The 23,693-nt window shown below is 35.8% G+C and overlaps 4 protein-coding genes and 1 long non-coding RNA gene across 8 annotated transcripts; 2 read left to right on the plus strand and 3 right to left on the minus strand.

Moving 5' to 3' along the window:
• Positions 1 to 5,818: 5,818 nt before the first annotated feature.
• LOC143187379 (uncharacterized) lies at positions 5,819 to 7,733 on the minus strand. Its single transcript, XR_013003192.1, has 4 exons — positions 7,613 to 7,733; positions 7,335 to 7,523; positions 6,301 to 6,473; positions 5,819 to 6,129 (listed from the first exon to the last, which is right to left on the minus strand). It is a non-coding gene; the product is annotated as an uncharacterized LOC143187379 (long non-coding RNA).
• Positions 6,763 to 9,711, plus strand: LOC143187377 (uncharacterized). The gene is made up of 4 exons (XM_076391553.1): positions 6,763 to 7,055; positions 7,220 to 7,550; positions 7,631 to 8,179; positions 8,259 to 9,711. Exons 1-4 carry the CDS (start codon positions 6,915 to 6,917, stop codon positions 8,960 to 8,962), a joined length of 1,725 nt encoding a protein of 574 aa, XP_076247668.1. The 5' UTR covers positions 6,763 to 6,914; the 3' UTR covers positions 8,963 to 9,711.
• A 723-nt stretch (positions 9,712 to 10,434) lies between these two features.
• Fitm (acyl-coenzyme A diphosphatase Fitm) lies at positions 10,435 to 13,028 on the plus strand. The gene has a single exon (XM_076391554.1). The coding sequence runs from the start codon at positions 10,718 to 10,720 to the stop codon at positions 11,897 to 11,899; it is 1,182 nt and encodes a 393-aa protein (XP_076247669.1). The 5' UTR covers positions 10,435 to 10,717; the 3' UTR covers positions 11,900 to 13,028.
• A 149-nt stretch (positions 13,029 to 13,177) lies between these two features.
• Positions 13,178 to 20,781, minus strand: LOC143187376 (uncharacterized). Of its 4 annotated transcripts, none has more exons than XM_076391549.1 (7): positions 20,554 to 20,781; positions 17,605 to 18,632; positions 17,049 to 17,542; positions 16,472 to 16,731; positions 15,971 to 16,369; positions 15,086 to 15,466; positions 13,178 to 14,753 (listed from the first exon to the last, which is right to left on the minus strand). In XM_076391549.1, the coding sequence occupies exons 2-7, from the start codon at positions 18,614 to 18,616 to the stop codon at positions 14,342 to 14,344; spliced, it is 2,958 nt and encodes a 985-aa protein (XP_076247664.1). In that variant the 5' UTR covers positions 18,617 to 18,632; positions 20,554 to 20,781; the 3' UTR covers positions 13,178 to 14,341. The 4 variants fall into 4 exon arrangements, with proteins under 4 accessions (XP_076247664.1, XP_076247665.1, XP_076247663.1 ...); XM_076391550.1 differs by lacking the exon at positions 20,554 to 20,781 and adding an exon at positions 18,802 to 19,205 and having other exon boundaries at positions 15,086 to 15,412; XM_076391548.1 differs by lacking the exon at positions 20,554 to 20,781 and adding an exon at positions 18,802 to 19,202.
• An 823-nt stretch (positions 20,782 to 21,604) lies between these two features.
• LOC143187014 (allatotropin) lies at positions 21,605 to 23,197 on the minus strand. Its single transcript, XM_076390930.1, has 3 exons — positions 23,100 to 23,197; positions 22,505 to 22,752; positions 21,605 to 22,069 (listed from the first exon to the last, which is right to left on the minus strand). Exons 2-3 carry the CDS (start codon positions 22,744 to 22,746, stop codon positions 21,925 to 21,927), a joined length of 387 nt encoding a protein of 128 aa, XP_076247045.1. The 5' UTR covers positions 22,747 to 22,752; positions 23,100 to 23,197; the 3' UTR covers positions 21,605 to 21,924.
• Between the last annotated feature and the right edge of the window lie 496 nt (positions 23,198 to 23,693).

The raw sequence follows: 23,693 nt of genomic DNA on the forward strand, positions 1-23,693 counted from the left end.
AGTTGCCGTGAATATGCGGCTGGAGTTTTTGGTCAAAATGAAGGTAAGTATCAGGAGAACATGATAGTAAAAGAGGTATTCCAAGTCTCTAATAGTTGCCGTGAATATGCGGCTGGAGTTTTTGGTCAAAATGAAGGTAAGTATCAGGAGAACATGATAGCAAAAGAGGTATTCCAAGTCTCTAATGGTTGCCGCATATGAGTATCTTTAGCGTGTGGCCCAAATGAAGGTAAGTATCAGGAGTACATGATAGTAAAAGAGGTATACCAAGTCTCTAATAGTTGCCGTGAATATGCGGCTGGAGTTTTTGGTCAAAATGAAGGTAAGTATCAGGAGAACATGATAGTAAAAGAGGTATTCCAAGTCTCTAATAGTTGCCGTGAATATGCGGCTGGAGTTTTTGGTCAAAATGAGGGTAAGTATCAGGAGAACATGATAGCAAAAGAGGCATTCCAAGTCTCTAATGGTTGCCGCATATGAGTATCTTTAGCGTGTGGCCAAAATGAAGGTAAGTATCAGGAGTACATGATAGTAAAAGAGGTATTCCAAGTCTCTAATAGTTGCCGTGAATATGCGGCTGGAGTTTTTGGTCAAAATGAAGGTAAGTATGAGGAGAACATGATAGTAAAAGAGGTATTCCAAGTCTCTAATAGTTGCCGTGAATATGCGGCTGGAGTTTTTGGTCAAAATGAAGGTAAGTATCAGGAGAACATGATAACAAAAGAGGTATTCCAAGTCTCTAATGGTTGCCGCATATGAGTATCTTTAGCGTGTGGCCAAAATGAAGGTAAGTATCAGGAGTACATGATAGTAAAAGAGGTATTCCAAGTCTCTAATAGTTGCCGTGAATATGCGGCTGGAGTTTTTGGTCAAAATGAAGGTAAGTATCAGGAGTACATGATAGTAAAAGAGGTATTCCAAGTCTCTAATAGTTGCCGTGAATATGCGGCTGGAGTTTTTGGTCAAAATGAAGGTAAGTATCAGGAGAACATGATAGCAAAAGAGGTATTCCAAGTCTCTAATGGTTGCCGCATATGAGTATCTTTAGCGTGTGGCCAAAATGAAGGTAAGTATCAGGAGTACATGATAGTAAAAGAGGTATTCCAAGTCTCTAATAGTTGCCGTGAATATGCGGCTGGAGTTTTTGGTCAAAATGAAGGTAAGTATCAGGAGAACATGATAGTAAAAGAGGTATTCCAAGTCTCTAATAGTTGCCGTGAATATGCGGCTGGAATTTTTGGTCAAAATGAAGGTAAGTATCAGGAGAACATGATAGCAAAAGAGGTATTCCAAGTCTCTAATGGTTGCCGCATATGAGTATCTTTAGCGTGTGGCCAAAATGAAGGTAAGTATCAGGAGTACATGACAGTAAAAGAGGTATTCCAAGTCTCTAATAGTTGCCGTGAATATGCGGCTGGAGTTTTTGGTCAAAATGAAGGTAAGTATCAGGAGAACATGATAGCAAAAGAGGTATTCCAAGTCTCTAATGGTTGCCGCATATGAGTATCTTTAGCGTGTGGCCAAAATGAAGGTAAGTATCAGGAGTACATGATAGTAAAAGAGGTATTCCAAGTCTCTAATAGTTGCCGTGAATATGCGGCTGGAGTTTTTGGTCAAAATGCAGGTAAGTATCAGGAGAACATGATAGCAAAAGAGGTATTCCAAGTCTCTAATAGTTGCCGTGAATATGCGGCTGGAGTTTTTGGTCAAAATGAAGGTAAGTATCAGGAGAACATGATAGCAAAAGAGGTATTCCATGTCTCTAATGGTTGCCGCATATGAGTATCTTTAGCGTGTGGCCAAAATGAAGGTAAGTATCAGGAATACATGATAGTAAAAGAGGTATTCCAAGTCTCTAATAGTTGCCGTGAATATGCGGCTGGAGTTTTTGGTCAAAATGAAGGTAAGTATCAGGAGAACATGATAGTAAAAGAGGTATTCCAAGTCTCTAATAGTTGCCGTGAATATGCGGCTGGAGTTTTTGGTCAAAATGAAGGTAAGTATCAGGAGAACATGATAGCAAAAGAGGTATTCCAAGTCTCTAATAGTTGCCGTGAATATGCGGCTGGAGTTTTTGGTCAAAATGAAGGTAAGTATCAGGAGAACATGATAGCAAAAGAGGTATTCCAAGTCTCCAATGGTTGCCGCATATGAGTATCTTTAGCGTGTGGCCAAAATGAAGGTAAGTATCAGGAATACATGATAGTAAAAGAGGTATTCCAAGTCTCTAATAGTTGCCGTGAATATGCGGCTAGAGTTTTTGGTCACAATGAAGGTAAATATCAGGAGAACATGATAGTAAAAGAGGTATTCCAAGTCTCTAATAGTTGCCGTGAATATGCGGCTGGAGTTTTTGGTCAAAATGAAGGTAAGTATCAGGAGAACATGATAGCAAAAGAGGTATTCCAAGTCTCTAATGGTTGCCGCATATGAGTATCTTTAGCGTGTGGCCCAAATGAAGGTAAGTATCAGGAGTACATGATAGTAAAAGAGGTATACCAAGTCTCTAATAGTTGCCGTGAATATGCGGCTGGAGTTTTTGGTCAAAATGAAGGTAAGTATCAGGAGAACATGATAGTAAAAGAGGTATTCCAAGTCTCTAATAGTTGCCGTGAATATGCGGCTGGAGTTTTTGGTCAAAATGAGGGTAAGTATCAGGAGAACATGATAGCAAAAGAGGCATTCCAAGTCTCTAATGGTTGCCGCATATGAGTATCTTTAGCGTGTGGCCAAAATGAAGGTAAGTATCAGGAGTACATGATAGTAAAAGAGGTATTCCAAGTCTCTAATAGTTGCCGTGAATATGCGGCTGGAGTTTTTGGTCAAAATGAAGGTAAGTATGAGGAGAACATGATAGTAAAAGAGGTATTCCAAGTCTCTAATAGTTGCCGTGAATATGCGGCTGGAGTTTTTGGTCAAAATGAAGGTAAGTATCAGGAGAACATGATAACAAAAGAGGTATTCCAAGTCTCTAATGGTTGCCGCATATGAGTATCTTTAGCGTGTGGCCAAAATGAAGGTAAGTATCAGGAGTACATGATAGTAAAAGAGGTATTCCAAGTCTCTAATAGTTGCCGTGAATATGCGGCTGGAGTTTTTGGTCAAAATGAAGGTAAGTATCAGGAGTACATGATAGTAAAAGAGGTATTCCAAGTCTCTAATAGTTGCCGTGAATATGCGGCTGGAGTTTTTGGTCAAAATGAAGGTAAGTATCAGGAGAACATGATAGCAAAAGAGGTATTCCAAGTCTCTAATGGTTGCCGCATATGAGTATCTTTAGCGTGTGGCCAAAATGAAGGTAAGTATCAGGAGTACATGATAGTAAAAGAGGTATTCCAAGTCTCTAATAGTTGCCGTGAATATGCGGCTGGAGTTTTTGGTCAAAATGAAGGTAAGTATCAGGAGAACATGATAGTAAAAGAGGTATTCCAAGTCTCTAATAGTTGCCGTGAATATGCGGCTGGAATTTTTGGTCAAAATGAAGGTAAGTATCAGGAGAACATGATAGCAAAAGAGGTATTCCAAGTCTCTAATGGTTGCCGCATATGAGTATCTTTAGCGTGTGGCCAAAATGAAGGTAAGTATCAGGAGTACATGACAGTAAAAGAGGTATTCCAAGTCTCTAATAGTTGCCGTGAATATGCGGCTGGAGTTTTTGGTCAAAATGAAGGTAAGTATCAGGAGAACATGATAGTAAAAGAGGTATTCCAAGTCTCTAATAGTTGCCGTGAATATGCGGCTGGAGTTTTTGGTCAAAATGAAGGTAAGTATCAGGAGAACATGATAGCAAAAGAGGTATTCCAAGTCTCTAATGGTTGCCGCATATGAGTATCTTTAGCGTGTGGCCAAAATGAAGGTAAGTATCAGGAGTACATGATAGTAAAAGAGGTATTCCAAGTCTCTAATAGTTGCCGTGAATATGCGGCTGGAGTTTTTGGTCAAAATGCAGGTAAGTATCAGGAGAACATGATAGCAAAAGAGGTATTCCAAGTCTCTAATAGTTGCCGTGAATATGCGGCTGGAGTTTTTGGTCAAAATGAAGGTAAGTATCAGGAGAACATGATAGCAAAAGAGGTATTCCATGTCTCTAATGGTTGCCGCATATGAGTATCTTTAGCGTGTGGCCAAAATGAAGGTAAGTATCAGGAATACATGATAGTAAAAGAGGTATTCCAAGTCTCTAATAGTTGCCGTGAATATGCGGCTGGAGTTTTTGGTCAAAATGAAGGTAAGTATCAGGAGAACATGATAGTAAAAGAGGTATTCCAAGTCTCTAATAGTTGCCGTGAATATGCGGCTGGAGTTTTTGGTCAAAATGAAGGTAAGTATCAGGAGAACATGATAGCAAAAGAGGTATTCCAAGTCTCTAATAGTTGCCGTGAATATGCGGCTGGAGTTTTTGGTCAAAATGAAGGTAAGTATCAGGAGAACATGATAGCAAAAGAGGTATTCCAAGTCTCTAATGGTTGCCGCATATGAGTATCTTTAGCGTGTAGCCAAAATGAAGGTAAGTATCAGGAGTACATGATAGTAAAAGAGGTATTCCAAGTCTCTAATAGTTGCCGTGAATATGCGGCTGGAGTTTTTGGTCAAAATGAAGGTAAGTATCAGGAGAACATGATAGTAAAAGAGGTATTCCAAGTCTCTAATAGTTGCCGTGAATATGCGGCTGGAGTTTTTGGTCAAAATGAAGGTAAGTATCAGGAGAACATGATAGCAAAAGAGGTATTCCAAGTCTCTAATGGTTGCCGCATATGAGTATCTTTAGCGTGTGGCCAAAATGAAGGTAAGTATCAGGAGTACATGATAGTAAAAGAGGTATTCCAAGTCTCTAATAGTTGCCGTGAATATGCGGCTGGAGTTTTTGGTCAAAATGAAGGTAAGTATCAGGAGAACATGATAGCAAAAGAGGTATTCCAAGTCTCTAATGGTTGCCGCATATGAGTATCTTTAGCGTGTGGCCAAAATGAAGGTAAGTATCAGGAGTACATGATAGTAAAAGAGGTATTCCAAGTCTCTAATAGTTGCCGTGAATATGCGGCTGGAGTTTTTGGTCAAAATGAAGGTAAGTATCAGAAGAACATGATAGCAAAAGAGGTATTCCAAGTCTCTAATAGTTGCCGTGAATATGCGGCTGGAGTTTTTGGTCAAAATGAAGGTAAGTATCAGGAGAACATGATAGCAAAAGAGGTATTCCAAGTCTCTAATGGTTGCCGCATATGAGTATCTTTAGCGTGTGGCCAAAATGAAGGTAAGTATCAGGAGTACATGATAGTAAAAGAGGTATTCCAAGTCTCTAATAGTTGCCGTGAATATGCGGCTGGAGTTTTTGGTCAAAATGAAGGTAAGTATCAGGAGAACATGATAGTAAAAGAGGTATTCCAAGTCTCTAATAGTTGCCGTGAATATGCGGCTGGAGTTTTTGGTCAAAATGAAGGTAAGTATCAGGAGAACATGATAGCAAAAGAGGTATTCCAAGTCTCTAATGGTTGCCGCATATGAGTATCTTTAGCGTGTGGCCAAAATGAAGGTAAGTATCAGGAGTACATGATAGTAAAAGAGGTATTCCAAGTCTCTAATAGTTGCCGTGAATATGCGGCTGGAGTTTTTGGTCAAAATAAAGGTAAGTATCAGGAGAACATGATAGCAAAAGATGTAGTTCGAGATCTTAATAAATGTAAAAGGAGATTTCCCGGAGTTTGGAAAACGTGCCTGGAAATGTAAATTTTTAATCGCAGCAGGTGATAATTGCGGATGGAACTAGAGGAATGCGTCAGGAACGTAGGTTAATAAATCTGTGAACGCTCATGACTGTTTTTGTAGTGATTTTTATTTATGCAACATTGGTCAGTAGGATTTTATACAAATGTGATGTGTAATGTTGTGTATACGAGTATGAAATTTGATACATGTACATATGTATAAGTGGAAGTATGGGAGTAAGATTGGAATTAATAAAGTTGCTGTTGCGTATGTGCAATTACACTTGCGATTTAATTCGCATCTACTAATTGTTTGCTGCACTGCGACTTATACAAACTGTGTTCAGCACTCTTGCAGGTTTAAATTTACAGTCATCTGTCGTGATCCCTCATGTGGATTTTATCATTTCATGTATGTGTTTGGCTTCTGAAAAAGACAGAAAACATTATTCATAAAAATAAAGAATCGCTAATATTTAGCTGAAAAAGTGTCGACAGCGAGAAATATTACTTGTTTATAGAGACACTGAAGACATGTTAAAGACACTCTAAGCATGAATTAAACACAATAAGCGACATATTAATGCCGATGGCTCACTTTTCATTTAAAATTTCAGCAAAACTTATTAATGGTCAGGAATGCTGAATAGTCCACTGGCGAGGATAGTTCAAGGGGTGGCTTCTCAGTGGTTATGGTGGTCTAGGAGGCCTAGGAGTCTCTTCAGAGTCCAAAAGATCACTAGGACGATTCGTACTCTCCAACTAATGATGCTAAAATAATGGAATAGACTTATATGCAAAACTTGAACTAATTGGTGATCACGAAAGTCTGTTTGTCGTAAAATAATAATTATCAACTTTTAATTCTACTGAAAAGATTAAAAAGCGAAGTTTACGACTAATTCAAGCAGAAAAATAAAATTGTTGCATCAGGATTTGAATACTATTTTCCAATCGCGAGTCATGTGCTTGAACTTTGGAAATGGAATTGGAATTGAACAGGAACAGACAGCGCACGCGGCCAGAAGGAAAAGAGTAGGGGACGACGATAAGCATAGTGGGGATAAGCCATTCGTCCCTCGTCCCACGATTCTGGCATCACTGGTCAAGAGTGTTACGATAATGACATAAATAAATATATGTATATACGTAAATATCTACTTAATATAAACTTTCTGAAACTCGCGGTGGTTTATACGAATACTATTTGATATGTCGAGCGATCATCATGGCGGGAAGGGTTATACACCTTTGCCCCAAAGTATAAGCAACACCGACACCGAAGATGAAGAGGATTGTTTGGATACTCATCAAAATGAAGCCTCCAAGGTGCACAGCGATGATGTACTAGCGGTGGGTTGAAATTGCGAAAAGTTAGTTTCTTTACAGTTACATGGAATATTATAATTGAAAAGTAATATACAGGGTGTAGCAATTATGATATTTGCATATGCAAGATATAACCATTTACTAATGCAATTAGGTAAATAATATTAAATGAGAAATGTAACTTATAGGAGTCAACTATGATTCATGAAAATGGGATATATTATCCATTGGATGAAACAAAGAAATTGGCAAATCGTATGAAAAATGGGCAGAATATTCTTAAATATTATAGAGACGATATACCTATAATGGTGATCGAAGGAAACAATCAAAATGATTTATGGAAACGGCGTGATATGTCTCCTCTTCGAAGATTCTGTTTGATCACTTCTATACTATTATGCATTGTAACGATAGTTGTATTCCTGTATGTTCTGCCTTGTGATAATTCAATGGTTTGTCCTTCGGTTGAGGAACCTCAGTCATCTATATCTTGGGATAAAATAATACGAGGAAGAGGTAAGTTTTATATGGATAATTTGTAAATAAATTCATTTCTTAATTAAGTATTCTTTAATTACCTCTATAAATACTTTCAGAATTATGTGGTCCTATTTCTATTATTCGTGGAAATCCATCTAACCTTATATTCCTTGTTCATGGGCAGCGGTATAGAGGAAATGATACAAATGAAGAGCAAGGACAAATATCAGCAGAGGGAGGAGTTATATCGATGCAAGCAAATAGTGGTTTACCATTGTGGCTCGTTTCTTTACAAAGATCACCTACTGAAATTGATTGTTTTTCGGTTGATACAGATCGATCTGGAAAGCCAGACTGCATAGTAGCTGGTGATCAAGGCCTCTTAGCTAGTATTGAGCCAATTGCAGGCACTATACATTGGAGTTCAAAAATTCACACATATGAAAAGTTGCCTGTTATTTTACCAGATATTGATTCTGATGGTGTTGAAGATTTCTTAAGCGTAGAAGTAGCAACGAAAAATATGCCTAATCTCGTCATTTTATCTGGAGGGACTGGCCATCTCTTAGGACGATACTCGCCTGGAAATTGCTCAATGATTTATCTATACAACCCCATTTCTAACCATAACGTATCTTATATGTGCTATGACAGCAATAGGAAAAGTAAGTATTAAATATATTTTAATAAGATAATAAGCATTACAAGAAATGTAATTTAAAACACAAATTATTTTATTTACAGGTGTAGTTAGGACTATGACTTTTGTAGGAATACTTCATGCCATGAAATTGTCAGAAGCACTTAAGCAGATTGCAACGAAACCAAGAGTAACATTTCGTATATTTGAAACGTTAAAACTAGATGATGAAATTAATAGCTGGAAGCCTACACCATATCACTATTTATCAATAGAGAATGAAGGGTCGTGTCCCGGAGAATCTTGCAAAGCTAGCGTAAATTTAACGTTACAAATGGTTGAGAACCAGCCAGTAACAATCTGGGATTACGTTAGTCCAAATTCTTTCGTATCGAAGCCAACTTTTTTACTTATGCCCGGAAAGGTATATACTTCTGGATTTGCTATTAAATTTTGGCACTGGACTGATTTGACATCTAAACATGCAAAGAAAGTATCTATGATTACGGAGAGGAAATTAATAGAAAGAGTATTGATAGTTTTTGTGAATTATACAGATGTACAAGTTATGAATGTAAGTCAAAGTGATATCACTCAGCTGTGTCAAAATGGAGACTGTCAACCAAATTTGAGTTCACGTGCTCGTTTTAGTTCAATCAAAATCGATTATGTTAGCGCAGACGAATTTCCAGAATTGATAACGTATTGGTCTTCGTACGATGTAGAATTACCAATGGTACTAACGTCGAAAGTGCAAGTTGTAAAATTAGATTCAATTATGTCTAGTTTACCACACGCAAATGTTTAATTCTTTTGCAAGTTTATCTAGCAGCTACATTCATTTGTAGTTCAATTAATTCGAGTTTCACCACTACACATTAAAAATAGTGAATATCTTAACAGCAAAACGAAACGAGGTTTTCTCGTGAACATATTTCAGTATAATTTTTAATGGCGACTGATCAGAAAACTATTAGAACTAGTCAACACTTTAGCAGCGATGCAGCAATAATTTTCATAACTGCATTAATTTATAAATAATTTTTAAGAAATAATTTTTATAATAAGCTGTCATTGTTAATGTCTACATATTTTGAATGAACTCCAAAAGGGTGCCTTGTAAAAGCTATATAAAAAGATCACAAGCATATGTATAAAACTTAAATTTGCAAAACTATTTGCATGTTATCATAGAAAGTGTTACAAATTTTATATGTTTAACAAAGTTCTTAAAAAAATAGGAAAGTTCAATTTTTTATGTTACTGGTGCATGTAGAACTTTTTTAATTAAATTATTATATATTATAAAGTATTAATTCTATATTTTAATTGACTTATTCGCTTAAAAAAATAGAGCTTCTATTGCACACAAATGTTAGAGTGCAGTATCCTAAAAGTTGAATAGTGAATAAAAATTCTCTAGTCATATTTATATTATTGTATTCTTTTCAATTGAGAAATTAAGGGTGTAAGTACACATGTTATTCAAAATCAATAATTTATCATTCCACAATATAAATATTAATTCCCTCCTTTATTTCTTGTATGTCTCCTTTGTAAAATTAAATATTTTCATTTTGAAATAAAGTATCATTTCAACTAGATAAGGTATTTGTGTGTTTTAATAATAGTAAGTTATTATAGTTAAATTTCTGCATTTATTGATTTCAAGAAAATCTACTTAGGATTTTTTTATGACTATTTCAAGATATTACACGGTTAATGGAGGTAAAATAATCGAAAATAGAAACGGTCAGGTCATAAAAAAATATAAATTTGTCTCAAATTTACGAACTACTTAATTGTTCATTTGAAAAATTGTACTCGTGCAATTAAACTCATTACTGGCGATGTTTTTTTACTACAATCCAATAAAACATTGTCAAATCGTAAACTTATAAATAATTTATAAAGATAATGTCTAATGATATTATAGTTATTGGTGTATAGTTGATCCGAGTATCAACTCCAGAACTGTTTTGAACTGATATACCTAGAATCAAAAAATAACAATTATGGAACCAATATAGAATCAAAACTGAAACCGACAATAACAATATTTCAGTTCTCACGACATAGTTTCAAAAGCCACAACCAACATCACAGCTGTTTCTCATTCCCGCATTCCTGCACATTTAAGTGACCTATAAATTTTTTGCATATTGAAGTAACCCATTCACACGCAAATCAGGGCATTACGGTCGCGCTTTCGTAATTCGTAAGTTTCAAAGTTTAATATATATTAATGCCTCTCACAGTAGTGGGGATTGTCCCTTGGATGACAGAGCAAATCAGTCCACGCTCACGTTCGCTACCATTCAGTGCTACTATTTTGAGTACCACGAGCATAATCCACACCATAGGCGTACCACTAATAACCAGCTGGTCGGTTCAACACAGCAGTCGATTAAACCCAACGATCATCTATGTGAAAGAAACGTAAGAAAATCAGCCGAAAACTAACCTCAACGCGACACAGATCCGCCCGTCATGCGGCTACGTAACATGTACACGGACCACCAGTAAGCAAAGTTCTCGACATAACCTCAAAAGTGGTCGCGCGATGGCTACGGGGAAACGAAGAGGCGTGCACACGACGACAGGCAACTCAGGGATGTTCGGCGCGGCATCGGCCACCCTGAGGTCAAGCCGCCTGAATTTCCGTCCGAACTCGTCTCAGGAGGACCGAGGCGGAACTCGGCCGACCGCCGCGCCGAGCTCCATCGGCCTGATCCTGGTGACGATGTTCCTCCACGTCTGCAAAAAGTCTCTCCTCTTCGACACGAGGCTGAAGGTCGCTATCTACTGCGGCGCGATATTCGTGGTGTCCTTGATAGCGGACTTCGTCGCAATGCCGAGGACTTACTTCTCGCGTTCGGACAACGCGCTGAACCAGTACTTCGTGAAGTGGGGATGGGGCTGGCTGCTGACCGTGACCGTCCCCTGGGTCGCGTTGACGGCTCACACCATCGGCTGCGGTCGCAGGACCATTTTACTGAAGCACCTGGCCAGACTGATCCTGGCCACTGTCGCGTGGTTGTTGTGGATCAAGTTCTTTAATTACGTGGAGACGAACTACGGTCGCTGCCTCAGCACTAGGGACACGCAGCTGCAGACGAAGGCGAAGTGCCTTCAGTCGGGCAAATTCTGGAGCGGCTTGGATATATCAGGACACACGTTCATTCTTATTTACTCCAGTTTAATACTGGCGGAGGAAGGCTCCTCGCTGGTCGGATGGGAGGGTATAAAGGATCTAATCATGCGAGAGGAGCACTCGCGAACCACCCCAAACGAGCCCAGCACTGGCCCACTTAGGAACCTCTCGAACCCTGATCTGGAGTTCCTGAAAAAGGCACACAAGGCGCTGACGCCTTATCTGAGGGGCCTTTTCGTTGCCATGACGCTGCAGCAGTTGCTTTGGGACATTATGTTGATATCCACGATGCTCTATTATCATATTATGATAGAAAAGTTCCTTGGAGGGGTGGCTGCTGTTTTAACGTGGTACGTGACGTACCAGTGGTGGTACAGATCGCCTAAGGGTGTGCTGCCTCCTCCGGGTGACGGTTTATTTAAATATAACGAGGTGAAAGTACATGACAACAGTACAATCAGATCTAGGCGCAGCACTCTGAATGGTACAAATAGGTTTATGGGACTTCCGATTCGCACGACCCAGGATAACATCGATGTGAGCGGTGTTACTAGGCCACCGGATTCTGAAGTGATTACTTCTAGAATATAATAATTATAATATACTTTTTAGTTCTTTTTTATTTATTGAATTGGATTGGTCCAATTTTCTGGTGTCTTTGAATGGCTTCTTTGATTATGCATCATGAGGAACATAGATTTCAAGCTATGTATTCAGTGAAGGAACAAGAAACATTTTGGACAAAATGTTTTCAACAAACATTTACACAAATATTTTGTTCAAACTGAAGCAACATAAGTTGTAGAAGAAGTATATTTTGTTTTGGTTTCAAGGCAACATTGTTGTACCTGAGAGCAAATTTAAGTCCTTTTTTGTTATTTTTCAAGAGAGCAGAAAAACAAATGTTATCATTAGACTGCAGATTCTTATGCAAATTCACATTTTCATGAACGCAATTAAAAAAATGGAACTTAAATACAGATCTTATCCATCTTCCAAAAATAGTTCCACAACGTATACTTAAGATCTTTTGTATGTTTTTATAAATGATGTCTATTCTATACCATTTTCCAAAATTAAATTTCTCATAAATACATATAGGTTTACAATCTAGTGATAATTCATTTCTTAATACAGTATTTAAAGTAATTTATACTATTAAATCCCCTTTACTTATAACATAACTTAAACAGGTCCTTATTATTTTAATAAAAAACAGGTCCTTATTATTTTAATATGTACAAAACTTAATTCTGGAAAAATGGACGTGGGTTAATGGCTCTTAGGTAGAGGATTATTGCTGGCAATAGAAACCTAAAGAAAAAGTTAGCAACAAGCCATGACTTTGTCAAGAAACATGGAAGAGAACAAAAAGTTGCTCATTGTTGCTTCAATGGAGACATAGCCTGTGTCCCGAGAGTACAGTGTTTCCCTGTACCCGTTCTAAAAATATTTTTCAATACTTATACTTCATCTTTATACTTCTTCCTATGAAACTTATTAAATGAAATAGTAAGAGGTTTTGGGAAATGGTTTGTATGGTCTCGGGGTATTTGTACATACACCCAAAACATTTTTTAATGGGATGGATTTATACAGATTATCAGTGTTTTATCTAATCAAAAAGATCGCTTCCCTCCCGAGATAAAATTTTTAACTAAACATTAATTACGTAAGTATCGCGATTATATTTAATTTTAAATGTCTATATGATATAATTAGACAAACGTGTTCTTTTTTTCTACCTTTACATGGATTGTTAACTTGACCAAACAATAGTTGTATAGTATAATTATTGTTATGGATACACCTTTTGTGAACTTGTTTTATAATTTATATTTAATAAACTCCGTTGTTAACAAAAAAATGTTTGTTCCATGAGTTGGTGAAGTGCTTGTATTTAAATATTTAATATAATTTCTTGTTAAAAATATAAAATACATTCTCACTGTATCTGTTCCGTTATATGGAATCATGAGATTTTATATACTTTTTTACTACCGTTTTTTGATTCACACTATCCTATAAAAATCGTATAAAAGAATACATTTTTTTTCTTAATAATCTTTCGCATCGCTACGTTCGTCCAACAAATCTTTTTATTTTACTGCTGACTGTTCTAAGAATAGTGTACAAAATTCGACAGTAGTTATTCATTTCATCTTCTCTAATTAAAAAAACTTGTTACGATGATTTTAACTTTGCATATGTCTTAAAAAGCAACGGTATAAGATGTATATACTTATATATATTTATTTTTTTACTTCGACTTCGAACTATTCTCTTAAATAAAAGTGTTTCACTACGAAATTATTAATGAATTACTCTTATTAACGGTTACCCTAATGAACGTCTGATTATAAATATTTTCACTTCTTGTATGAACGATTCTAAATTAATAATGCAAAGATTACCCACTTAATTTGTTGACAGAATAAAAAAAGAGGAGATTTAGAATATTTGTACAGACGCGACATTTTATTGTCGTTTAATATCACTAAACTGCTTGCATTATGATGAATTTGTGATGATTATAGACATTTTGTATATTTCAACAAAATCTTCTTTGTTCATACATAAATAAATTACACGTGTGTCTTATTTACGCGTGTTTGGCATTTGTCTTGTAATACGGCGCTGTTTTGCATGTTTATTTCTACAGATGACTACGATTCTTTGACCCTTAAAAGTACTTCAATGTCGAAATTTCTGCATGTATATATGTGTATTTATATACGCGTGTATGTGAAAAAAACGCACATAGTTCCTAATCTTCAATGATGAAGAAACTGTACAGCATGAAATTGGTTCAACGTTGTATGCGCTTGTTATACCGACGAGAAAGAAAATTAAAAAAGAAAAACTGTTAATACCGCGACCAGAAAAATCTGTTCCATTAGAAACGAAATTGTTCCTATTATTTCTTTCTCTCATATCACACGCAACTCTATAGTAGCTAATTACATAATACGTCTAAGAAAAAATTCGTATGTGTACATATTTACCTCCAAAGATGAAAAAGAAACTGCATCATTAAACTTTTGATCTCTTACGAGCGATCGCGTCTTCTACTGCTTTAAGTTGTTTCAGTAGTTCTTCGCGCCGTGAGCTTGCTTTCTTAGCTGCTTTGGCTGCAGCTGCTGCAACGCTAGCTTTGCTGTCAATCAAAGGCGGCGATTCTAATCCTCTCTTTTTCCCAGCGATCAAAGCGGATCGATCGACCTTTTTCACAGCCGTGGTATTGCTTGTCGGTTTTAATGTGAGTTTAATTTGCTGCTTCGTGCCGCTGAGTTTCAAAGCATCGATGCCCTTCGAGTCTTTTCGCGTTATAGGCGGGGTGGAACCTTTTCGTCGGCGAGTTTCGCTGGAAGAAGAGGAGTAACTCGACTCGCTGGAATCACTGCTGCTGCCGCTGCTTTCCGACCCTGAACTACTATGCGAAGACCTGAAAACAAATTGTGTTACATTTCATGTTTATAAGCTAATAAATTTGATAAGGGAAGTAAATTGAACCACTGTCAATGAAAGAAGTATAGTAAGATATAACAGAGATATTTCTAAAATATTTTAAATTATTAATATACTAATATTTAAAAGTTGAACAGTTTTTCTGTCTTCTTCATTTTTAATACCTTTTAGATTTGCTACTTTTACAATCTTACAATAATTCTTCCACCTATAATGAGGGATAAATCACTAAACCTCCCCAAACTCAAAAATTTTCGAGAACCTGAATCTTTGTGCTGTTTTTATAATATACTTTTTCTCATTTTTTACCTTGATCTTGACCGACTTTTGATAACTTTCGCTACCGCAGCCGCTGCTAATGCTGCTTTGTCCCTCGCTTTATCATGGTGGCGTTGATGAGATGACAGTGGACTCGGCGCAGGTGGGTTCAGACCAGCACGTCGATGGAGCGTGCCAGTTGTGGGAGAAATAGAGCCTTTGGGTGGACGAGGAGAGGGAGCAGGTGGGTTCATTAGCATGGCGCCGCGCTGAGGTGCAGCTGCCGCCACTGCTGGAGGGTTCGAGGGCGGCGATGTTATGACTGTTTTCCCCTTGCCAGTGCCACGAGTTCTAGAGGGAGGGGATGGTGAACGGGACCTGGATAGGGAGTCGTAAGAACTGTAGCTAGAGCGGCTCGAGCTACGGCTAGAACTAAAAAAGCATAGAGTACACTTGTACGTTTTTCTAAATAATGAATATTCGGAAAAAAAAAAAGAAAAAAAAAAGAAAAAGAAAAGATTGAAGAGACACGAAAATGAACTCCTAGCTTACATGAATCGTTTTTCCACGAGCATTTAGAAGTAAGACTTTGAATTGCATCGTCATCAGAGTAGTTTGAGATTTGATTGATATGATTTTTTTAACACTTCTCTTTAAGTTAAAATTCTTTTCTAAATTTCTGGTATATAAATGTTTGAAAGAATTTTGTTTCTTACATTATAGTCTGATATATCAACGTATCTGCCCAACTATGGAGAAAAGTAATATCTACTAAAACTATTTTACTGCTACTTTTACTAAAACAAGATGCAAAATGTTCAGAATTATCCAAAGATGCAAAAAACTCAATTTCACATTTTTCTGTAGTTACTGTCTTTCTCCATAGCTGAGTAGTATTGCAATTTTGAAGGAAAATAAGATTATAATAACACTTACCTCGTAGATGAATACGAAGAACCTGAAGAATAGGACTGTCTTCTTGATCGTCGGGACGATGTATTCCTTCGTACAGTACTAGGAGACTTCCTTCGCATCCAAGGATCTGCCCATTCATCTCCTCTACCCCTTTCCACAGGTGGCGGTTCCTCTTCTCGCCAAGGTTTCGTCGGTGGTATACGTTCTACTATAACTTCCCTTGATGCACGTTTGTGCTTCTTTTCGTACTTCTCATAATATTCTCGTTCTCTATCACGTTCACGCTCCCTTTCCCTTTCCCTTTCCCTCGGATGCGGTGGTGGAGAAACTGAATGAGGCGTTCCACGAGGTACAGCATGATAATCGATACGTTCTCGATACTCAGTGGTAACTCGGGACTCTGTTTTATAATGTACTCTCCTGTAGAAAATACAGTAAATAAATGAGTAAAATAAAGACAAATTAGTAAGGAAAAAAGTAATCAAATTTTTGCAAAAGGGAAATAATGGTAAGAAATATTACCTATAATACTCTGGTGGTGCTGCTGGTGGTGCGTAGTAAGGATCTGGTTCTTCAATGTATCTTTCTGGCGTGATTCTTGGTGGAGGCATTCTTCGAGGTGCCTCTCTTGGTTGCCACCTCTCGACAGGCGCTTCTGGACTGGCGGCTCTTACATAATATCCTGCTTCCCTGTCTAATTCATCTTGCCCTAAACTTAAGTTCATCTTCTTTTCTTCGAAGTCCATATCCGATTCTTTACGTTTATTCGCTTTACGCATCATCTATGTAAGAACAGAAGTTTCTTAAGAACTAAGTTTCAATATTTTAAACAAATAACACACTGTTTTAAACATTATTTTAAAAACTTACAATTTAAAATAAAACATACAATCTAGAATAAAACTATTTACTATTTACTGTTTGAAATATTTTACACGGCTCTGGACACACATCTTGTCGACACTCGAAAAATATTATAACGCGTATTTTAGATATTTTGCACATTTTTGCAAACTATGTGTATTCTACACTATTTTGCAAAATTAAATTTCATAAAGATTTGCAGTCTAATAATAATTTTATTGAAATATGAACATACTTCCTTGGCATGTCTCAATCCTCGTTCCCATGCAGATTCTGTTGGAAGCTCTTCAACTTTTGGCGTATGCGGTGGTGCTCCATAACCAGGTAATGGTCGCACCATATTTGGCCTATCAATATGCGGTCTATAATCGTGTGGAGCAGATGCATGTGGTGGATATGCCATTGGCCTCACCATATCAAACATGGTGTAATTGCCCTTATCAGTTACACCTGGATGCAAAAATCTACAACTAACCCCCCAGGTGCATTGACCTCTGTTATAAAAACGACAAACAGGCCTTGGCTCTGTTTCCTCTGGTCGAGCATCATCACCATCGCTGAGCTCGCCTTCTTCTAATTCAGATTCTGCTTTCTCTCCATCCTCTTCCCCTTCCTCTTTGTCATTCATTTCACCTCCATCTTTTGACTTGACTTTATCCTTGTCTTTATCTTTGTCTTTTCCGTCTTTTTCATCCTTATGTTCTTTGATAATCGGTCCTTCCGTTTCTCCTAAAAATTACATATTTAATTATACTTCTGTTAAAGAAACAGTTTTGATGATTTATATTTACCTTCGTCACGCTCGTCTTTCCATTGTCCATCGGCTTCAAAGTCCAATTGTTCACTTTCTTCAGTTAATCCAACTGGAGTATTTTTATCTTCCTTTTCTATTTTGTCATCGTTGTTTACTATCCGCTTCTCTTCGTTCTGTTGATTTTCTTTTAGTGTAGACTCATGTTCTGTAGTACCATCAACTCCATCCATACTTTCGAGATCTGAGACATCAGACAAATCTTCTCCATGTGTCATTGGCGTGGGTTTCGACTTTGCTATTGATTCAGGTTCATCTTCAATGTCTCCGTCCGAAATTTGTTCTCCGTCTAATTCATTAAATGAACTTTTAGTTGGTGGAGACTGTGGCGGTGAATGTTTGTCCGATTCCTGATCGTCCATAGGAGATGCTGGTCCTGATTTTGGAGAACTTCTCCCAGACATCATCGATTTCGCTGAACTTCGTCCCGATCTCGGAGATTTTGGCGAGCTTTGCCTTGATCCACTGTTTTTATAGGAATACGATTTAGGAGAATTGTCTCCAGATCTTTGTGCATTAACTTCTAATTCGAATTGTTTAGGTTCTTGATCTTCCAGATGCGAAGATTTGGGATCATTAGGAGTAGATGGATACGATCTCTCATCTTGTATAGGAGACTGAGACAAGCTGCGGTCAGATCTCGGCGAATCTAGTGAATTATTTCTTGAATGATAAGATTTAGGTGTGGTGGGCGGTGATTTTGATAAACTACGTGTGGATCTTGGAGAACCTTCCTCACTAGAAGATGCTACTCCAGATCTCTGAGATTTTGGAGACATTTGTGCATATCTGGGAGATTTTGAATCTCTTTCGGAAAGAATTGATGTAGGTGACTTTCCTCTTGAAGATACAGAACTTGCTCTAGACTTATGCCCCGATATAGATGAATGCTGTGAGTAGTTTGGCGATGCCACATTCTCAGCAGATGGGACTCGATTTCTTCTTCCATCATAACCCTCAGAAGAGGAACTTTCTGAACCAGAGTCTGACATGATGGATTATTCTAGCCTGTAAACAAGTGATTTTCTTACAATAGGAATGATTAAGTCTGGCCAAAAAAATGGGACCATCGCTCAAACGACTCGTTAAATTCCTCTTACTTCAGAAGTGAATGTTTTAGCCATACCAACCGAATGTAGCACTGAAAAATCTGCATCAGTAGCATCGCAGGGCTTACCTGTATCAATAAGAGCCTGTGCAGTACTCGCTCTTGAAGGCACAACGCGCGCGATCCATACCATGTCGAACGTACTTTTTATATCACGTCGAGAACTTTTTTTTTATTAGCAACTTTTATACTTTATACTTAAACTGAACTGTTTTCACATATATAATACATACTGTTATTTTTCAGGATTTTTTTACCCGGAACTTTTTAGTTTACGTTTTAAACTTTCAACTCGAACACAACACAAACTAAGAAATACCGATAAACTGTAAACCGTTTTGTACTGCACTAGAAACTATAACGAACGGACTTTCAACCTGTAAGAATGTCTTTTGGGCATGTGGAGAAATAAAGAGAAATGGGAAATAGGAAGAATTTAGGAGAAAGTAGTCTAAAGTATTGTTCTTATCATCATGTATGAGTAAAACTATATAGAAACAGTACAATTGAATGTACTTTCATAAATAAAATATGTAAAAAAGAACTATGTAAGACTACTAAGAAACACTGATGGTAAGATGATAATAATAATTCATATTATTTTCATAATATTTTCAAAGAAAATCATAAAAAAAACTCATAAAATAACTCAGAGATTCATAAAACAACAATGTAGGTGTATTATTCACTCAATTAACTAGATGATGAAATCAATATTAAAGTTAGTCCAAATGTAATTAATACATATTTGCAGTTATTTTTACAATTTTAAAATATTCTTTAAATTTTTTTTATAAAGCAAATTTAATACACTTATACAAAAAACGATAGATAAAATAGTTTTATAAAAAAAAAAATTTTTTCATAGATTTTAAGATAATATTAATTTTCACGAAGTTTGGTATTATGTATTTGCTACGTAAGTCAAAAAATAAAAAAGATATAATTGTACTATTACACATACCAATATACATGAATGATTATAATAGGATTATAGATTTTAACCACATTTTTGTTGGCAAATCTAAAGAATGAATAGAAAATAAATATTTAAGCATTTGCACAGATGTATATTGACAAAAATATTTAATATGAAAAGTTTGATAAATTTAAAGCTTAAGAAATGATTTAAAAATTTTTGGTTAGACGTTGCAACCTAAACAAGATATTTCATTGGAAATACTTATATAAATAGTTTTAAATAAAAAGTATTAAACAATAAAACCTAATGAAAGTTTGAACAAACAAACTATTAGGCCACTTTTTTATTAACTCAGACTGAAATGCAGATCCTTCAATATCAATAAAATAAGTTTTAGCTCACTCGATCGTAAATTATATTTCTACATAAAATATATTTGTCATAATGCCCTACCTCTTTAGACTGACTTCAAAACATCCAGCCAAAATCTATAAACCCATTACTCTGACTCAATTTTGAATCTTCTAACTTCTACTCATAACTTACGGTAACATTTCAAATGCTTTTACTATCGCATTAACATAATACCTTGTAAGAAACTATGCATAATTTTGAATATATCACAAGCTCCATTGAATCTAGAATAATGGAAAAGTTAGAAATTAACTTGAATTGAAAACAACAAACAAGTGTTAAGAACACTTTGAGCAGTGATCACGATACTATCTTGATACACGTTAATCATACTGAATCCGTTTATTCATAGGCGTATTGAGGTTAATACTGCAAATCAACCTGTAAAATTCTGAACGGAGGGTATCACCGAATTTTATGTATCGTTTCGAAGAAATGCAGAATAATTTGTAAACTTTGCCGAGAATGCATCGTGGGATTCTTACCTTGGTCGCGCGTATGCCTGTGGGCCTTTGAAGATTTCAAGGCTCCGAGGCTTAAGGCGGCCGGCGTCACCCAGATATTACGGATTAGATATTTCGCTTCCGTCTCCGTTTTATCAGGTTAACTCTACCCCAAGATAAAACGTCGCTAACACCCCAATTAATTGGCCACCGCAGGATCGATCCTTAAAGAGGACAAAGCACAAACGAAAAATTCGTGGAACGCAAGAACCGAAAGCCCTTCATTGCTCTAAACCATTGACCAACTACAACCTAGATCTCCGTGCCTCGAAAATGTACGCGTCTTTTGTTTCCTATAACGTGCTCGTCTAGTGATTTTAGTTATTTTGGCGAATTTCCATAGTTCGTATAGGTTAGGAATAACCAGAAATCCTTTTGAAATTATATTTTATGATAATTTTACTTCTATACGAATGAATAATACTTGTAAACGATTTGTAAATAGTTTTTCTAGATAATTTTTATTAATCCTTTTTTATGAATAAATTTGTATGAAAAATATGGAATTATATTGAAACTGATTTCAATTTTGCCACGCTGAAGCGACTTTAGAGATTAATACGAGGATCACTATTATTTGTAAATACATAATAATGATTCAACTACGGACCTCTATGCATTTATAAAAAATTTCAGTATGCGAAAAATGTAGAATCTACATAAAAAATATAGAAAATGTATATGAAATTAATTTTAACTACACGAAATTTTAAAATTGCCGCCACAAACGTTACGAAAGCTCATGGTTAATATGCATGAGAATAATTTTTAGCGTCTTTACTATTATTCTAAAATTCTCTACAGTTGGAATTATTGTCGAACTGAAATTTTAATTTCATGATCTCGAAAACCTTCTTATGAGTAGAATAAATTATTAATTAAATTTGCAATATACAAAGTAATATTAACTACAAAAATAGGTAATTAAAGTTAGATCACTACGCATAGTTCGTGGTTGAACGGTTCTTTTTCAAATTTCATAACATTTGAGGCTGCTCATTTCGTATATGGATCAATTCATTCGAAATAGGTTTGATATATTTATTATTCACTTTATATGCACTAAACAACGCACAGAATTTCATTTATTTTGAATTGCGCTTCGATTTATCGTCGTCAATATAATGTATGATAGGTTATAAATATTCGATCTATGTGGCACAGAGTTTCAAATTTGTCGATAATGGAGGGAGGTACTATGCACAATTGTTTCTTTTTTTAAATTAATTTCGAGGAGACGAGAAATAAATATATTAGCTACAATAAAACAATTATTTGAACGTCGTAGATTTATTAAACTATAATACGTATAGCTAGAAACTGTGTACACCGCTCGATCGTTCGACAAAAGATTTAATACAGCCAGGTTGTTCTTTCTGGATTAGAACGATCCGTCATCAACATCAAATCGGCACGACCATCCAACAATAATTGCGTTAATTTCGCAGCGAAAACTGGATTCGTTTTCATTTGTTGAAGTAACCATTCCACGGATATCCTAAAATTAAAATATCTCGTAAAAGAAACGAAATATTTATACAATTTTACTTTATACAGGACACCCTAGAACAAAAATTCACATTTTTATGAACACGATTAAAGAAGTAGAATCTAAATTAAGATTTTTGACTCTGCAAAAGTAATAATATAATATGTGTTCTGCATATTTTTTATAGTTTTGCAAATTATGCGCAGTCTACTTCTTTGTTACCTTCAAACATCTAAAGTTACTTTGTTGCACAGTCGACTAAAATTTCAGATCAATTTCCTCGAAAACGAATCACAATATCAAAAAATTGAATTCTATATTTTTTCATATACAGGATCATCACTTCAGCTTTAGAACACCCTGTATAATCGTCTTTCTTCGACAAATATAACGATAACAAGCAGCAATCAATCGAAATACTCGAATTAATGGAAATGTGAGTACCCTTGTGGAAAATGTTGTAAAATCGTAGACAAATATCGTTCTTGTTTATTCATTTTTGGAGAATCCATGACACTTTGTCTCTTCCCGAAACCGTATGCTATGGCCGTGTATTCGGGTATGAAACGTCGAGTTACTCGCGGTCTCGCGTGATGTTTTATCAAATGAGAATAATTATGATTCTTAGATGACTCTGCGATGATTCCGACGGCGAGAGCCAAAACGATGATTAGACTCGCTCGCATGGTTTTCTATAACAAAGAAATATATTAATATAATCCTGCGACCTCTATAACGCTACGATCTACATATTTTTAATTCGTTTAGAATATTTTTAGAAGAAGCAAATGGATTAAACGAAAGTATCATTAAAATATACGAAGAGCGATGTGATTCTTGAAAAATATTTAAAGATTCTTATTTAAAAGGCTCATGAACAACAAAATGACTTATAAATTCCTTTTTTTTCTTTAGGAGAGCAACAAAAATACTATAACATCCTTCATTCTTGTTTGATTAATTAATCTTCTTTTTAATAAACTACACTAAAATGTGTTCTTATGTAAAAAGTTGTAAAATTTGACTATTTTAGAGCTACCTTTGTTATGAGCTCTTCATTTTCTTCTATAAATATTCACATGTTTCCCTTATTTATTAAATGTTTTAGAGACGAAATAACTGTTACGTTTCTTGCAGAGATATTTAAATAACTTAAAATTTTCAAGATTGAAATAGAACAAGACTGATATAATTTCGTCTCTATATTATACAAATTATCGAGTTTTATAGTAATTACGAGTACGATGAACTTCTTATAAGATCGAGAATTCAGCACAGTCATATTTAAATAACAATTTATACGTACCACGTCGGCGAAAAATTACTCCTAAATATATAATAAATATGTAATTACTTACAATAATTGAAGTTACTACAAGATGCATCACGATTTAATTATACTCAGCTAGGAAAATCGATATCCCTAGTTTGATTACGTGAAGCATCAAATTCTACTCTAATTAATTACTATATTTGGCAAGCAAACTGAAAATTATACATACAAATGTACGTAACAAAGTTACAAATCGAACAAGAAAAAAAATTATTTAAAAAAATTCCTAGCAACATCTGATATTCAAGGATTCCAATCCAAAAGCTTAGTATTTTTTCAAATATTATTCAAAATTAATAT

Source organism: Calliopsis andreniformis, unplaced genomic scaffold (genome assembly GCF_051401765.1).
Source record: "Calliopsis andreniformis isolate RMS-2024a unplaced genomic scaffold, iyCalAndr_principal scaffold0022, whole genome shotgun sequence".
NCBI lineage: Eukaryota > Metazoa > Arthropoda > Insecta > Hymenoptera > Andrenidae > Calliopsis > Calliopsis andreniformis.

Coding starts and splice junctions, on each gene's coding strand:
- LOC143187377 (XM_076391553.1), top strand. CDS start 6,915: ATGTCGAGCGATCATCATGGCGGGAAGGGTTATACACCTTTGCCCCAA. Junction 7,056..7,219: donor ACAGCGATGATGTACTAGCG/GTGGGTTGAAAT, acceptor TGTAACTTATAG/GAGTCAACTATGATTCATGA. Junction 7,551..7,630: donor TAAAATAATACGAGGAAGAG/GTAAGTTTTATA, acceptor AAATACTTTCAG/AATTATGTGGTCCTATTTCT.
- Fitm (XM_076391554.1), top strand. CDS start 10,718: ATGGCTACGGGGAAACGAAGAGGCGTGCACACGACGACAGGCAACTCA.
- LOC143187376 (XM_076391549.1), bottom strand. CDS start 18,616: ATGTCAGACTCTGGTTCAGAAAGTTCCTCTTCTGAGGGTTATGATGGA. Junction 17,543..17,604: donor GAAAGACGAGCGTGACGAAG/GTAAATATAAAT, acceptor TGTAATTTTTAG/GAGAAACGGAAGGACCGATT. Junction 16,370..16,471: donor GCACCACCAGAGTATTATAG/GTAATATTTCTT, acceptor TATTTTCTACAG/GAGAGTACATTATAAAACAG.
- LOC143187014 (XM_076390930.1), bottom strand. CDS start 22,746: ATGCGAGCGAGTCTAATCATCGTTTTGGCTCTCGCCGTCGGAATCATC. Junction 22,070..22,504: donor TTACAACATTTTCCACAAGG/GTACTCACATTT, acceptor TTTTAATTTTAG/GATATCCGTGGAATGGTTAC.